Genomic DNA, 18,300 nt, shown 5'->3' on the forward strand with positions numbered 1-18,300 from the left:
GGTCTCGATCTCCTGACCTCGTGATCCACCCGTCTCGGCCTCCCAAAGTGCTGGGATTACAGGCTTGAGCCACCGCGCCCGGCCTGTTGTTGTTTTTCAATAGACAGGGTCTTGCTCTGTTGCCCAGGCTGGAGTGCAATGGTGGGATCATAGCTCACTGTAGCCTCAAACTCCTGGGCTCAAGTGATGCTTCCACCTCTGCCTCCCAAAGTGTTGGGATTACAGCCGTGAGCCACCACGCCTGGCTCCAGTGTGGTTTTAATGTAGCATAAGAGCTCACCACTGATTAAAAAACTTTTTCACACTCATCAATAATGAACAGCATTCATTAGATTTTTTCCTGGTATGGTGTCTCTGGTACTGAATAGAGTTGAAGTATATACTAAAGGTTTTCTCACATTCATCACATTTTAACTGTCTTCCCCACAATGGACTTCCTCATGAATAGTAAGTTCAGAGAGTTGGCTAAAACTTCTGCTGCACTGAACACACTGGTAGGGTTTCTCCCCAGCATGGATTTTCTGGTGTTCAATAAGATCTGTGCATGTGCTAAAGGCTTTCCCACGTGCCTCACACTTATACGGCTTTTCACCAGTGTGTATTTTTTGATGGTTAATGAGATCAGAACGCCGACTAAAGCTTTTGCCACACTCATCACATGGATTTGGTTTCTCCCCATTGTGGATTCTCTGGTGTAGGGTAAGAGCTGAGCACTGACTGAAAGCCTTCCTGCACTCACTACATTTATATGGTTTTTCCCCAGTGTGGATTCTCTGGTGTTTAATGAGGTCTGAGTTCTGACGGAAACTTTTGCTGCACTGTGTGCATGGATATGATTTTTCTCCAGTGTGAATTCTCTGATGAAGAACAAGGTCAGAACTCTGACTGAAAGTTTTCTTACAACTATTGCAATGATAAGGCTTTTCGCCAGAGTGTACTCTCTGATGTTTAGTGAGGTCTGAGCTTTGACTAAAAGTTTTATCACACTGATTACATGCATATGGTTTCTCTCCAGTGTGTATTCTTTGATGCTTAACAAGATCTGAACGGCGACTAAAGCTTTTAGTACAATCACTACATGGATAAGGTTTCTCTCCAGTGTGGATTCTCTGATGAAGAATAAGGTTGGAGCTCTGACTAAAGGTTTTCCCACATTCATCACATTCATAGGGTTTCTCACCTGTATGAATTCTGTGATGTTTAACAAGATCCGATCTTCGACTAAACATTTTATTGCACTGATTACATGGGTAAGGCTTCTCTCCAGTGTGAATTCGTTGATGATTAATAAGATCTGAAAGCCTACTGAAGGTTTTGCTACATTGATCACAAGGATAGGGTTTCTCTCCAGTATGAATCCTCTGATGTAAAATAAGGACTGAGCTCTGATTAAAAGCTTTCCCACATTCATTACATTTATAGGGTTTCTCTCCAGTGTGGATCCTTCGATGTTTAATAAGGTCTGAATTCTGACTGAAACTTTTGCTACACTGATTGCACGGATATGGTTTCTCCCCAGTGTGGATTCTCTGATGCAGAATAAGATCTGAGCTCTGACTGAAGGCTTTCCCACACACATCACATTTATACGGTTTCTCGCCAGTGTGGATTCTTTGATGTTTTATCACATCAGAACTCTGACTAAAATGTTTGTTACACTGGTTACAAGTATAAGGCTTCTCTCCGGTATGGATTCTCTGATGTTTAACCAGATCTGAGCGCTGGCTAAAACTTTTACTACAATGACTGCACTGATAGGGTTTTTCTCCTGTATGGATTCTCTGATGTATAATAAGATCTGAGCTCTGACTGAAGGCTTTCCCACACTCATCACATTTATAAGGTTTTTCACCGGTGTGGACTCTTTGGTGTTTAATAAGGTCTGAGCTCCGACTGAAACTTTTAATACACCAATTACAAGAATAGGGTTTCTCCCCAGTATGAATTCTCTGATGCAGAACCAGGGCTGAGCTCACACTAAAGGCCTTTTCACACTTATCACATTCATAAGGTTTCTCACAATGGGTTCTTCGATGCCTAAAAAGGCTTGTACTCCAAACAAAGCTTTGTCCATATCTGTCACAGTTATGAGGTCTCCTTTTAAAGACGTTCTGATCTTTTTCATTTAATTTATCCCCAAATTCACAGAATTCTCTGCCTTCAGAATCCTGGAGAACATTCTCTCTGAGACTGCTAGACTCTTCTGTCAATAGTTCAGTTTTTGCTGTAATTCCTTCCTCTGAAGCTGGCTTTCCAATCTTGGTCTTGTTCTCACCATCTGGAACAATAAACAAAATCCAAATGGAATGCGTTCTGTATAGTGTAAGAAAGTTTCAGGTGACACAGATTAGTATTTACCCATAAAATGTGATCACAGTGTGAGTGTTTCAAAAAATGAACATTACCTTCTGAGGAAACCTAGAAAGATTCAATAAGTAAGGGATCACATTAATCATTTATAGAAGTGATGTACCAGATATGCTCTGTATGTTTGTCACAGGAGATCTAGGAATACTGAAACCTAATTAGTGATTAGTAAATTGTGACTAAATCCTAGAACGAATATATAAGTATTTTATTAACATATATAAGGCAAGCAGGGTGAATCTCAAAAAAGATAAAGAAGTTGGTTGGGCTTTATCTAGTACTACCCAGCGATTTGGGCTAAAAGTATGAGAAAAAGAAAAACAAGGAAAAGAAAATGCTTCAATTACTTTGATTGCATCTTCTCTATCAATTTTTACAAATGGTACACAATTGATTGTTAACACACCAGTGGAACATGTACTATGTTCTCAATACCTTCTATAATAAAGTCACAAACAAGAATGATCCTAGTCCTTAAGTACAGCAATCACTTCAATATTGAGTTTTCATACAACTGTTTGAATTTATTATGTGAAAACATCAATAGGATTCCAAATGGGATAATGCTGCATACCTTCCATCTTAGTATGAAAATTATGGTTTTTATTTTCACTCAAACGGAAGGCCATCCTAGTTCTGCCCATAGGAATGTCTTTAGGAAGAATACCCAGGAAAATAATAATGGTTACACCTGAAGAAAACTGGGAGTCACATGGTGAGGAGTATGAGGAATTCTGAGAAACTTTTTATTGCAAACACTTTGATAATGCTTGACTCTTTCATCACTTGCATGCATTAGCTATTTTTAAAAATGAATATACCTGTGAACCACAAATATCTGAGATGGGTCTCAGTAAATTTAGAATTTTATTTTGCCAAGCTTAAGGACACGCCCATGACATAGCCTCAGCAGGTCCTGATGACATGTGCCCAAGGTGGTCAGGGCACATTTTAGGGACACATGAGACATCAATCAATATATGTAAGATGTACCCTGGTTGGATCTGAAAGGTAGGACAACCGAAGCAGGGAGAGGGGCTTCCAGATCATAGGTAGATAAGAGATAAAGGGCTGCATTCTTTTGAGATTCTGATTAGCCTTTCCAAACGAAGCAATCAGATATGCATTTCTCTCACTGAGCAGAGGTATGACTTTAAATAGAATGGGAGGCAGGTTTGTCCTAAGGAGGTCCCAGCTTGACTTTTCCTTTTAGCTTAGTGATTTTGGGGTCTGGAGATTTATTTTCCTTTCACATACTAAAGTAAATAAAACTGCTGAATTATGGGAAAAAAAGAGATCTATATTTGTATATAACAATTTGTAGAAGTAAACACAGACCACAAAGTGATAATATAAATCACTCTGAAAATTGGTTACAAGAAAATGTATTGTGTTATGGTCTATATGAGCCACTGTAAGTGTACTTCACAAGCAGTGCACTCAACTGAGTGATCATTATCTTTATGATTTAGGACGTGCTATCCAACAAAAGAATCCAGATAGCTGGACCAGAATTAAATTTGAACCCCATAAGCTCCATTTTGGCTAGGCTGTAACCAGGAAGGTATATCTACCACCAACCAGGCTGGCCAGCAACTGCCATTAGGGCAAAGAAAGAAACACCATGCCCAGGAATGGTCAGAACAGAATCTTAAATTTTCAAAATCAGTTCTATAATAAATTTCTACCTCTTTTGTCCTTGTTATTTCTAAGGAAGTAACCAAGAAGACATAACCCCTTTTTGGCAACAGCCACATTCAGTGAACAAACTTCCTTACTAAGGAGTGTGAACCAGAAAAAGGTTAGGAAGGTAGAGTCTATATCTTTTCTGAGTTGACTTTTGAGGAGCCATTCCTATACTCAACAATACCAGATACCTTGATTGTAGGGCACATGAAAGCTTCACTGAATTTCTTTTTTTTCTTTTTTTGAGATGCAGTCTCATTAGGTTGCCCAGAATGATCTTAAACTCCTGAGCTCAAACAATCCTACCTTAGCCTTCTACGTAGCTAGTATTACAGGCCTATGCCACGGTACCGGTTCCCACTGAATTTCTTGACTATCAGCCCATTGTTGAGTGGTGTTTATTACAAAAGGCATATCTGTCAGACTACAAATGGTCTGGAGAGCTGAAAACACATCCAATTTGGGTGAAAGTCTAAAACCTAAAGGGGTACTTCCAAGTGGAGGCGTCTTCTGTCTTGCCAAAGGCTCCAATTAGCAGAATCATTAGTCATAAATAAAGACTAGCTCAAAGGAGTCATTAGGTTTGTGAGGGGTCCCAAAGGACTTCTGGCACTTCTCTACATTCAGTTCTTCCCAATAGGGAGGATCCCCTCTGGCACTTAAGTGATACTGAAATACAGAACTAATACCTACTAAACATTCAGATGTAGAAGCAGTAACAACAGTATACTGAATTGGCCTAAAGAGCCCCACTGACAAACCATGTTAGCCTCCCTTCTGCTAAACCCTGCCCAAATCCCATTAGGTGAATTCAGGTGCTTCCTCCCCACAGTGGACTGACTAGAATGGCAACTTGGGGTCCTGTATTTAATAGAGACTAAGTTTCATTCCTTCCTCTTCCTGAAGCTTCCCACAATATTTGAATGGGTAGGTTATGGCTTCCAGTATCCCTTAGAGACAGGAAGACTTCAGTGCTATCCCAATCATATTTCTCCTTAAAGCATCTGAGGTCAGGATAAGGAATTGGACAGAATCAGCACAAATGGAAAAAAGATTGTGAATCAGTATATAAGGCATATTTTACTTTTGGTTTCAAGAGGTGATGGTTGCTTGCAGGTCAACCAAATGAACTTATCTAATGTTATTGGTTAACCAAAGTCTGTAGTAGGTGGCAAGGTACCATTACTGACACCATTTTTTTCTACTTTAGGGCCTCTTGATTAAAAAGTCACAGCCATACTGTTTCTGGTTGAAGCTGCAGGGTTTATGACTTGGTTGACTCAAGGTTGACTTGGACAGTGGTGACTCTTTTAAAGGTAGCATTTGCTACCCTACTGTCAAGATAACACCTCTTAAATTCTTGCTTGGCTTCAACATAAGGGTTAACGGAGTTTTCTAAATGACTCTTGAGAATTTATCTAATTCTTCATATCAAGTTGGTCATTTTCATCAGCACTGTAATTCCAGTGTGGAGATATAAGAGCCTGGATACGAGTTAGTATCTTGTCCATAGTATCTCGCAGGAGTTTTGTCTGTCTGAGGGAAAGCCCCCTCTCTCCTAGGGTGCCAAAGTTCCTCTATCACATCTTAGATCCACTACAAAAGGACTCTGAAATGACTTTTAGTGTCATCTCCAAAGGGATCTAAGGTTGGCATGACAGACTACAGGAGGGGCTAAGTAGTAAGACAGCTCAGCTATTTCCATTCTTCCTTAATCTTTAAGCAACCAACCCAAGCAAACCAACCAAAGTTCTAACAATTCACCTGGTTTCTGCCCAGAGTGTTCATCAATTTTCCTCCTTTTATGCTTGGTGTAGCTACATGTCTCTGTAACTGTCTGAAAGTGGGTGGAAACTTTTGTCCACCCAATAGGAATCTTAACTGCAATTTGTTACAATGGCATACACCTGAGGCTGATCACTCAATTGAAGTTCCCCTGGAGGGGAGTTAGCAACAATCAGGGCACTGTTTAGATAGCTGTCTTTGAACATGCTTACTGGATTTGGTTTGCAACCACCTCCTGAATTCCTACTCATTAACAGGCAATAAAATGAAGAAACATTTATTGCTCTGTTGACCATACAGTTTGGTCAACATGTTCACTACCAATTCTCATGGACTTCCCTCAAAATCTGTTAAAGAGCCCGTGAGGCCTTTATACTTCCTCTTCCAGAAAGTCACATCTCTGTCAGCATCCCATCATTATTACCAACACTATCAAAAACTGAAAAATCTGGGATTTTACCCTATTTGCAAGCTAACGAGTCAATCTACCGCAGTTTCACAGCCCCTGGCAGAAGACATGAGAATCCTAGATAAGAAACAAAGGACAGTTTATGACTCACAGCAACAGCATTAGACAGAATAGCAGTATTTGTCTTCCTGAACACTAATTCTCACAAGGTGACACATATAAGTAAGTTGTATTGCAGGACAGGAACCCTGAGGCAGGGACATAAGGACACCTGTCCTCTGCTTTAGAGGGAGACACTATTACTATATTCAAAGGTTGCTTGCTATACAACATTCTTTTCTTTTCTTTTTTTTTTTTTTTTGAGACGGAGTCTTGCTCTGTCGCCCAGGCTGAAGTGCAGTGGTGCAATCTCAGCTCACTGCAACCTCCGCCTCCTGGGTTCAAGTAATTCTCCTGCCTCAGCCTCCTGAGTAGCTGGGACTACAGGTGCCCACCACCACGCCCGGCTAATTTTGTTTCTGTATTTTTAGTAGAGACGGCATTTCACCATGTTAGCCAGGATGGTCTCAATCTCCTGATTTCGTGATCCGCCCGCACTGGCCTCCCAAAGTGCTGGGATTACAGGTGTGGGCCACTGCGCCCGGCCACAACATTCTTAAAAAACAGTCCAGACCAAATGCAGGCAATTACTTTGCTTAAAAGATATGCAGACACACAAGAGCCCACAGAGAATTCTCTCTCAACCATAACTTTAATAGAAATGACGAAAACCAGAAGATAATGGAATGTCATCTGCCAAGGGCTTAAGGAAAAGAAGTGCCAACCTAGACTTGCATAATAAGATAAAATGCCTGAAAGAAAAGTTAAAATAAAGATATTTTCAGTTAAACAAAAACCAAGAAAGGTTTTTAAAAATATACCTGCACTAAAATAAATACTAAAGGGAATTCTTCAAGAAGAAAAAATATCCCAGATGCAAGCAAGGTAATGCAGGAATGAAGAGCACTGGAAAAGTAAAGTGTCTGGGTAAATCTAAATGTGTACTTACTGATTAAAGCAATATGAATGTTTTGAGGAGTTTATAAAATACATAGAATTAAAATATATGGCAAAAATAGCACAAGAGGAGACAGTAGGAAAAACTACAGTATTATAGGGTCTCAGCACTGTCTTAGAAGTAGTAAATTAAACTGTAATAAATCCAGTGTACATGTTCTAATTTCTAAGGCAGCCTTTTTCAACCAGAGTTCCAAAAGACAATGAAACAGAAAATGAATTGAGTGACTATTTTTTTAATTCTCCAATGATGGTACACATTTAATACCATAGTAGATGTATAAGAGAGCCTGATAGCGTTGGGGCTTAATTTTTTCACAGAATCACATGTGAGAAAGCCTAGGATGAGGTAACTGTTAAAATAATAGAAGACTGTACAAATAATGAGCTAACAGAAGAAAAAGTGCAAAAACTTGATAATCTAAAATTGGACAAAAAGGAAAAAAAAGAAATAGATGGAATAAAAAACAAAGAAAACAAAATAAGTTGGTACATTTAAATCTAAGCATATAAATTATATTCTATGCAAATTGACTACTCCATTAAAAAGCAAAGAAAAACCTACAGCTAACATAGTTAATGGTTAAATACTGAATGCCTTTCTCCTAGGAACAATGGGGTAAGGCAAAGATGCCTACTCTTATCACTTCTCTTCAATATTGTACCACTTCTACTCAACATTCCTAGCCAATGAAATAAGACATGAAAAATAACTGACACATACAAATAGGAAAGAACAGTCATACTGTCTTCAGAGACTACACAATCATATACACTGAAAAATCCCTATCTCAAAAAAGCTATTGGAACTTTTAAATCAATTTACTAAAACAGAATACAAAACCCAACTGTATTTATATATACAAGCAATTAAAAATCACAGTCTAAAATGTTTTTTTCAATTGTACCCCAGAATGAAATACTTAGAAATTTAACAAAATATGTGCAACATCTGCATAATGAAAACAAAACTGCTCAGAGAAACTAAAAAAGAACAGAAATATACAATTACTTACAAATGAGAAGATTTAATATTGTTAAGATGGTAATTCTCCCCAAACTGATCTATAGATTCAAAGCAACGCCAATCAAAATCCCAGCAGGTCTTTTTTTGGACGAACTGACAAACTCGAGGAAAACAGCCTGTTGATGATAGTAGTAATGCCATCTTGAGATGAAACCACCATAATGACCTATGTTTGACTCCTGTATACCAAGGTATTCCTGTAGCATAGATAACCCCTCATAAAGAAATGTTGCCTGCAGCAGGAATAACCCCTCATAAAGATGCTTATCTAACTTCTCCAGAGGTCAGAGTTTTTAAAGGGGGTCTGAGACATGATGAGCTGTACATGTTTACCAAAAAAATAAAAATAAAAATAAAAATAAAAAAATAAAAAAAAGCTTGTTACATAAAGAGTGCTTTCTGGAGGATGAGGGTGGAGATCTACAATCTTGAGGCCACCTCAGACATGACTTCTCCTCATCTCTAGTAAGTGATTCTTTTTAGGAAACTGGATTTGTTAGCCTCTTTATGTGGCTTCTCAGCTCCTTTGGCCTTTGGGGGCAGGTATGCATCCACCTGCCCACTGGGGAACACAAATTAATTTTAAACTCTATGCAGAAAGGCACAGAAGAGGCTAAACAATTTTGAGAAAGAAGAACAAAACTGGAGTAGTTACACTACCAAATTTCAAGCTTTACTCTAAAGCTATAGTAACCAAGGTAGGGTGGCACTGGCATAAGTGCAGGCATACCTATTAATGGAACAGAACAGATTTCAGAAATAGATCCAAAAACGTATGTACCACTGATCTTCAACAAAGGTGGCAAGGTAATTCAGTATTGAAAGGACAAACTCTTTTCAACAAAAAGTGTTGAAACTAAGCCAGGCATAGTGGCCCATGCCTGTAATCCCAGCACTTTGGGAGGCTGAGGCAGGTAGATCGCTTAAGTACAAGAGTTCAAGACCAGCCTGGGCAACATGGTGAAACTGTGTCTTTATAAACCCTAACTTTATAAAAAATATAAAAGTTAGCCAGGTGTGGTGGCACACACCTGTAGTCCTAGCTACTTGGGAAGCTGAAGTGGGAGAATCGCTTGAGCCTGGGAGGTTGAGGCTGCAGTGAGCTGTGATTGTACCACGGCACTCCAGCCTGGGCAACAGAGCAAGACCCTGTCTCCAAAACAAATGAACACACAAACAAAACAAAACAGTCAGAAGTAGATATCATAATGACAAAAATGAACCCCAACTTTTCCCTCACACTATACACAAAAATTAACTAGAAATGTAATATAAATCCAAGCATTAAAGCTACAAGTATATGACTTCTGAAAGAAAGCACAGAGGACCATCTTAATGATTTGGGGGCAGGCAAGGATGTTAGATATGACACCAAAAGCATGAATCATAAAATAAAAAATGTAAGTTATACTTCATCAAAATTACAAACTTCTATTCTTCAAAAGACATTACTGAGAAAAAAAGTCAAGCTACAGATTGGGAGAAAATATTCACAAAGCATACATTTGATGACTATGTATCTACAATATACAAATAACTTTTACACTTCAAAAATAATACAACTCGAACAAAAGATTAGAATACACAGTTCACAAAATGAGTAATATGAATAGTTAGTAAGCACACAACAAAATGCTCAGTATCACTAGTCATCAGGGAAACACAAATTCAGCCTCAAGGAGCTGAAGGGTACTGGTAAATACCCATTACTGACAATACAACTAACATAGTTAATGACTAAATACTGACTAGTCTGTGGACCAATTGGCACTCTCAAACACTGCTGATGGAAATACAAAATGGTATACCTACTTTAGAAAATTCTAGCAGCTTTTCGTAAGGTTAAACATTTTCTTACCATACAACCCAGCAATTCTACTTCTAGATATTAATATTTATCCAAGAGAAATGAAAACAAATGTCCACACAAGGACTTGTACAAAAATGTTTAGAGCAGCTTTATTAACAGCCAGAAATGAAAACAATCCAAATGTTCACCATCAAGTGAATCAATAAACAAATTGTAATATAGCCATACAATGGAATATTACTTAGCAATAAAAAGGAATTACTGATAAAGCAACAATATGGCTGAATCTCAAAAACATTATGCTGAACTAAAGAAGGCAGGCAAGTATGATTCCATTTACATGAAATGTTAGAGAAGCCAAAGCAAATATGTAGTGACAGAGAGCATATTAATGGTTTCTAGGGATCGGGATGGACTGGAAGGAAATTTGGGAGAAGGGTATTGATACAAAGATTCTATGTTTTGCTTGTGAGGGTAGTGGATACATATGTCAAAACTCATGGAAAGCAAGCTGGGTATGGTGGCTCACACCTATAATCCTAGCACTGAGGAAGGCTGAGGTAGGAGGACTGCTTGAGCCCAGGAGATTGAGACTAGCCCTGGCAACACAGCAACATCTTGTCTCTACAAAATAAATTAGTTTGGCATGGTGATGTGCACCTGTAATCCCAGCTATTTCGGAGGCTGAGGTGGGAGATCAATTGAGCTGAGCCTGGGAGGCTCAGGCTGCAGTGAGCTGTGACTGCGCCACTGCACACCAGCTGGGGTGACAGAGGGAGACTCTATTCTCATCTAAATGCACAATTAAAAGAGGTATGTTTTATTGTCCATAAATTATGCCTGACTAAAGTAGATTTAATAAAAGTCAGTAAAAATATATTAAACAGCAACAACACAAAAAACCCAGACCTTATATTCCATCCTTCTATTGCTTCATTTGTTTCCCTTTATAGCAATTCTCCTTGAAAAACTTTCTCATTTCTCTTTTTTATTATTTTATATACAAAAATATGGATACATCTATATGCATATATGTACAATTAAAAAATGAATAATACAACAAACAAAATTGAACCTTCCATTCAACTTAAAAAAAAGTTACCAGAAAGTTTCCAGTACACTAGAATTCCCCTCTGCATGCTTCCCTGTTCCTGTCTTCCTCCTCCAATCTCTTTCCCCCACCTACTCTTGTAATCACTGTGCTAAATTTTGTGTTTATCCTTCTCTGGCTTTCTTCAAAGCTTTACCAAATATTTGTATTTTTAAGAAAGTGTTGTTTGGTTGTGCATGTGTTACAGACTGACTTGTGCTTGTGTACTGCCCCCTCCCTCCCCGCCACCATCCCCAATTCATACGTTGAACCCCTAACTCCCAATGCGATTATAATTGGAGAGAGGGTCCTTAGGAAGGTAATTAAGGTTAAATGAGGTCATAGGGAGGGCTCTAATCCAATAAGATTGGTGTTCTCAGGAGAAGATGAGAGTGAAGAGGCACCAGGAGGCATACATGCAGAAAAAAGCCAATCTCCACGTGCAGAGAAAAGTGATGTGCAAGCCACAGAGAGAGGCCTCAGGAGAAACCAACTCTGTTGGTCCTTTGATTTTGGACTTTCAGCCTCCAGGACTGTGAGAAAATAAATTTCTGTTGTTTAAGCCACCCAGTAGATGGCACTTTGTTATGGTAGCACTAGCAGACTAATATAGGATGTTTTTGAACTTTATATATTTATAGAATTATACTTGTATTCTGTGGCTTGCTTTGTTTGCTCAACATTATGCCTGGAAGATCCACCCATGTTGATGTGTGTAGCTGTAGTCCATTCATGTTTGCTACTAAAGCGTAACATACAATTTATTTACCTATTCTCTTTCAATAAACAATAACATTTTGCTATTATAAACAATGCTGTTATGAATATGCTTGTATATCTATCTTGGTACACATATGCAAATGTTTCTCTAGGTTATATAAGCTATAAGTTATATATCAAGTTTATATAACGTTGACTCATTTGGGTCTCAACTAGGTATTTCCAAAGTAGTTGAACCAATTTAGACTTCCATCAGGATTGTGTATGAGGAGTTCACACTGTTCTATGCTGTAACCAACATTTGGTCTATTTTCTTTTTAGTCCATTGTCATTAGGCTTTTGTTTCTGAAAGGCCATCAAAACTGGATTTATCAAAGTCCCTAATAGACTCTGTCTTGACAAATCCAATAGTCACTTCTCAATCTTATTCTGGATTGATTTGAATAATTGATTACTCTCTTCTTGAAACATTTGATTTCTTCTCCCTAACTTACCTTTCTCATTATCCTGTATAAAGAACCCCAATGGCTTCCTATTACACTGGGAATAAAATTCCAAGTCCTTACTATGGTTTATAAGGTTCCACACGATCTGGTCCCTTTTTTTCTCTCTGCCCTCATTTCATTCCACTACCACCCCTAATACCTGTCTACCCCAGGGTCCCTCTGTTCCTGATACATTTAGGAGCCACTGGCATTTGCTACTCCCTATTCCTGGAACACTCTCAGATAGTCATATGGCTTGTTTTCTCACTTCATTTATAGCTCTACCCAAATGTTACCATTGCAGGGAGGTGCAAGACTTGGAGCGCCTCTGCATTTTTGAGGTAACAGATACCACAGCTCAATGAGCTGAAATGACCAATTTAATTAACTCGTAAGGTTGCTAATTTTGAGTAAGACTCTTATTACCAGGATAACTAATGGTATTGGAAGTGCTGGTGGCAGTCATGGATGCTGCACAAAGCTTCTCACAAGCCTCCATAGAGAACACCCTGGAGTAGGGCCACATCTTCTGTCAGCAACAATTTTCTACATGAAAAGCAGATCCTGGCTTACTATTGGGTACTGATAGCGATTTCACATTTGAACATAAAGCACCAAGTGACTACACATTACAGACTGCTCATTGTGTACTGGTTGTTATTCCACCAAATCACACACAAAGTAACGTTCCATTGCAAAAGGAAGTCTAGAAGAAAAGTAAATTCCATATGCAAGTGACTAGAATTCCACAGTACCTGGTTTTATTGCTTCACTACCTCTCCCCCTCAATTTATGTTTATGGTCTCATGGGAATTCCCTATTACCAGTTAACAGCCAAGGAAAAATTATAGAACTGGTTTACAGATAGTTGGGAGTGGCACCAGCCAAAAGTAAACAGCTTTCACTTACACCCCTACTCAGAAGTGGCCTCAAACACACTGGTGGAGGCAAATCCTCCCAGTGGGCAGAATTTCATGTATGTATCTAGTTGTCCAGTTTTCACGAAAGGTAACATAGCCTAAGATATGTGTATATTGATTAATGGGCGGTGACTAATGGGTTATTTGATTATGGAGGTACCTAGAAAGAACAAGATTGGAGGACTGGAAGCAAAGATTCTAGGGGAAAAGTATGAGTGAGGATGGAATTCCCAGAATGGGCAATGAATGTGAATATATTTGTGTCGCGTGTGAATCCTCACCAAAGGGCGTCCACTGTGGAGAAGCCTTTCCATCAGACAGATATGATGCTCTACTTTATGACTGTCAACCAGTCTCTTTTGCAATGCTTATCCAACAGGCTCATGTATAAAGTAGTCATGGCAGTGGGAATGAAAACTATATATGGGCTCAACAATATGGACCTCCCCTCATTAAGGCTGACATGCCTATCACAACTTCTATGTGCCCAAGCAGCTAAGAGCCAAGACCAAAACCAAGCCCCTAAAAAGGTACCATTCCCTAGAAATGGGCAGATTCACTACACTGAACCACTTCTATCAAAAAGAGGGCAGCAATTTGTTTACAAAGTCTTAAATACATAGTTCAGATATAAATTTGCATTGACTTAAGGTTATGTTTATTACCACAGTATTCGATACTCTGTTGCCTCCAAGTAACTCATTTTTCAGGAAAAAAAGTATAGCAGTGAGTTCACATACATGTAATTCATAGGTCTTGCCATATGCCCATTAATCAAAAAGTATGTGGAATTATCTGCTAAAGGCTGAGTTATGTCAACAACACAACACCCTGTAGGTCTGGGGTGCTGTCATATAGATGCAATATATGCCTTAAATCAAAGGACAATAAATATTGTTTTTTTCACCATGGCCAGAATATATACACAGGTACAGGAACCAAGGGTGGAGGAAGAGCAAGAATGGTTCCTCTTATTAGAGACCTAATAATTTGCTTGTACTATTTTTGCTTTCTATCCCCCTAATTGTGGGCATGGTGAGTTTGAAGTTCTCATGCTCAAAGGAGGAATGTTTCCACCATGGAACAAAGTCATGATTTTGTTAATTTCAAAGATGAAACTGTCTCCTGGTCATTCTGGGATCCTCATGCTGCTGAACCAACAAAGAAGGGATCACTTCACGGGCCAGGATGACTGATCTCAATTACCAAAGGGGAATTGGTTGCTGCAACATAGGAAGGGCATTTATAGAAAGAGTATGTCTGGAACTCAAGAGGATTCAATGGGATGTGTCTTAGTCCTCTCATGTCTAGTAGGCCTAGTCAATGGTACACTGAAGCAGCCTGAAAGAAGCAGGATTACTGAGGACTCAGATCATCCAGGAAACCAGCTTTGTATTACTTAACTAGGTAAAGAAATTTATGCCACTGAGGTGCTGGCAGAGAGTAAGGGAGATATAAAATGAGTAATGGAAGAAGATAATTAGGATTATCAATTTAGGCTTTGTGAACAGCAAAAACACTAGCCGTCATGCTTTATGTTAATTACGCCTTTTCCCCCTTTCCCTCACCATTTTATATGAATGGCACTAGTGGGAGTTAAATTCCAGGTTTCCGGTGGGAATATGATTTAATTATGTCAACTTGAAATTAAATGGCAGCTTAAGGGACTTTGTTTTTCTGCTATGTTGGGGTAGATATTACAGGATAAAAGTGGTGGATTATAATGAATATTCTCCTTTTACCTCTCCAGATCTACTCTCCACCCTGCTCTGTGCCCTACCCTGCTCTGTACCAGGAGATTGATGTTGATAGATTGTACCACCTGGGGTTCCATGCCCTCTGGTATGCAAGTAGGTTTGGGCACAAGTGGGAAAATAGTAGAGTGACTGACTGTACTGGTTTGCCTAAAACTGAAGGGGCTATCGCGGCTTTCAGTGCTAAATTCCAGGCAAACTGGGATGAACTGGTCACTCTACATCCTGGCTCTCTCCTTGCTGGGCCGGTAGCTGAGCCTTTTAGCAAAGGCCAGAGCTCCTATTAGATGGCTAAATCCTACAGCTATACTTTCCAGGGTCTGGTAATCAATCTTTCCCCTGGTCCCTGAAGAGCTACAGGTAGTAACTGCTCCCCAGTGTTGTCTGATCCATGGCTGTTCTCCATCCCTTGCTGACTTCTGTAATCATCCCCATCCTCTTCATGAAACTCTGAATTACTGCACTGGAATGAGCCATCTGTTTCCTGCTAGAATCCTGACTGATATATCCTGGTTTAATTTCTCCATAACCATTATCATTAATAATATAATGAGCCTTCATTTATTTTCTCCTTTCCTCCACTAGCATGTAAGCACTTTGACAGCAAAGGCTTTGTGTGTTCAGCTCACTGCTATATCGCCAGCACTTAGAACAGTTATTGGCACGGAGGAAACCCTTAATAACTGATATTATATGGCTAGTAATTAATAAGGTATGATCTTATTAGTAAACATTTATCAATAATAAATATTTGGTAAATTAAATGAATGATTTTCAGGATATATTAATGTTAGCAGTGACTATCTCTAGAGGGTGGAGCTGAAGGTTATTTAAATTTTGTTTTGTGTTCTCCTATTCTTTACAAATTGACTTTAGTATAACTGTATTTCTCTACAATAAAATGTTATTTTATACATATTCTAAGAGAGATAAACACAAGAACTAAGTATATCAATTTATGTAAAGCTGCAAGGAAGAGGTCCAATTCTCCAGTGATTCTCAGGAAAGATAAGAGCTAGATGTCTTGGAATAGATTAAGGAAGGACAAGTTCTAGATATAGGAGAGAAAAACTAAGTAAAATAAAATAAAGATGCTCCAAGACTGAAAAGAAGCAGAAGATCTAGAGTGAAAAAAGGGACAATGGAAGGTGACTCATAGGAAAAACAGCGCAATAAGAGGACAAACCAAAAAGAAGTAACATGTGATGCGGAAATGAGACCCTACAGGACACCTGAAAAAAGCTGAGATCAAAATTATCTTACTTAAAATAATAGTGGCTACCAATTATAAAGAATTACTGTAAGCAAAGTCTGTGCTCAGAGTTTTACATTAAGGATCTTGTTTAGTTTTTTTTTTTTTTTTTTGGTGTTTTTTTGGAGACGGGATTTTACTCTGTCACCCAGGCTGGAGTGCAGCGGTGCAATCACAAGTTACTGCTGCCTCTGAACTCCTGGGCTCAAGCAATCCTCCCACCTCAGCCTCCCAAATAGCCGGGACTACAGGCACACATACACCACTATGTCTGGCTAATTTTTTAAATTTTTGTAGAAATGGGGTCTCGCTTTGTTGCTCAGGCTGGTCCTGAACTCCTGGCTTCAAGCATTCCTCCTGCCTTGGCCTCCCAAAGTGTTGGGATTACAGGTGTGAGGCACTGCACCTGGCCTGTTACAGTATTAATGTACCCCAGTGAATCCTATCTCCCAGTACCTATATCCCTGTGTAGTTTCCTTCTACAATGACTTCAGAACTGGTCATATGACCTGCTTTCATCAATGAGACATTAACAGATGAAACACAAACATAGGTATGAAAAGTGCTAGGTATTAGAGAGCTTGCCTTCTCTTTGACTGGAAACAAGCTGTCCTGCAAAAAAGTCCAGGGTCACTTGCTGAAGACATGTGGACTCAAGCCATAGCCAGCACCAACAGTCTGACATTGAGACAATGTGATTGAAACCATCTTAGACTTTGGCCCCAGTAGAGTCAGCCCTGAGATGCCTGCATAAATGACCCCAGAAAAGATCAAGAGAAAAAAAAATTACCCAGGTGAACCCAGCTCAAGTTGATGACCTACAGAACTATAAGAAATAATGTGGTTTAAAAAGTCTGATGTTTCAGGTCACTAAATTTTGGGGTTCTTTATTCTGGAGTAATACATAGATACAAATCTCAAAATAACTTCAAGGTATGAATTACTATACACTTGAAAAGTGAGGAAACAGAATCGTAAAATATATGAGTAACTTACTGGAGCTAGCTAAGTGACAAAACTACTGTTTGAATCCAGGTTGTCAGACTCCAGAACTTTTAACTATGCCCCTACAGTAGATAAGAGAAATGATCAAAACTGACAGATTAGCAATGAGGTCATTATACAGGGAAAAATGAATGACTTTGGGGTCTTAAAAAAGTGGAGACAGCTGCATGAGAATTTGATTGACAGATTTTGAAATAAAGTCACGTGACTATGCTTGGTACACTAAAGAGGTAATACTGCCTAACAGAGTTAAGGGGGATCATTTGAAGATACTAGCATAGGGTGACACCCCCTCATCCTCCCCACCCCGCCAAAGCCACTAAGAAAGACATAATACCCTGCCTCTCACCTGACAGAAGGTGGTGTTCCTGAGATTCATAATTGAACTGGATCTCCATGGGCTGCAACTGGACACCTCAGGGTGCAAGTGGAGAATTACCATTTCCTCTGTAAGCTTTTCTTGTCCACATAAAGGTCTGGGACCTGGAGGCAACTGGGCACCACTGGGCTTGGAAGGGAATCATTGTGCTGACTACAGATGTAATCTCTGAGACTAGATCACCAGAAAAATCCTCAAGATAGAAGGAGAAAACAAAAAATCTCATTTGACTTCCAGTTGCTTTTCTCTCAGAATGTATTAGGCTTCCTCCTCATCATCGAAGAGCCAAGGATTAACCCACTTAAGACACACATTCCCCATTCCAAGTCTACAGATGTTCAAACAAAAATAGGGGTTAATGCTACCCAAAAAAGGTATAACTGTAAAGATAACGCAGAGGGGGGAATTTTACAATGAATTCTAGTGGTTAACACTATGTTATTCGCTGCCCTTCCTATCCAAAAATGACACTACTGATTATTTTTCTTCCCCTTTTGCTTTTTCAACACTCACAAATTCAGGTGGCTCTTTCCCAGTACGGTAGGCTGATTTGTG

The 18,300-nt window shown here is 39.1% G+C and overlaps 1 protein-coding gene across 1 annotated transcript; it reads right to left on the minus strand.

Annotated features, from left to right (window-relative positions):
* Positions 1–92: 92 nt before the first annotated feature.
* LOC105512989 (zinc finger protein 271) lies at positions 93–17,935 on the minus strand. The gene is made up of 2 exons (XM_011943692.1): positions 17,716–17,935; positions 93–2,278 (listed from the first exon to the last, which is right to left on the minus strand). The coding sequence occupies exons 1-2, from the start codon at positions 17,762–17,764 to the stop codon at positions 411–413; spliced, it is 1,917 nt and encodes a 638-aa protein (XP_011799082.1). The 5' UTR covers positions 17,765–17,935; the 3' UTR covers positions 93–410.
* Positions 17,936–18,300: the final 365 nt, after the last annotated feature.

The sequence above is a fragment of the Colobus angolensis genome, unplaced genomic scaffold, assembly GCF_000951035.1.
Source record: "Colobus angolensis palliatus isolate OR3802 unplaced genomic scaffold, Cang.pa_1.0 Scaffold220, whole genome shotgun sequence".
NCBI lineage: Eukaryota > Metazoa > Chordata > Mammalia > Primates > Cercopithecidae > Colobus > Colobus angolensis.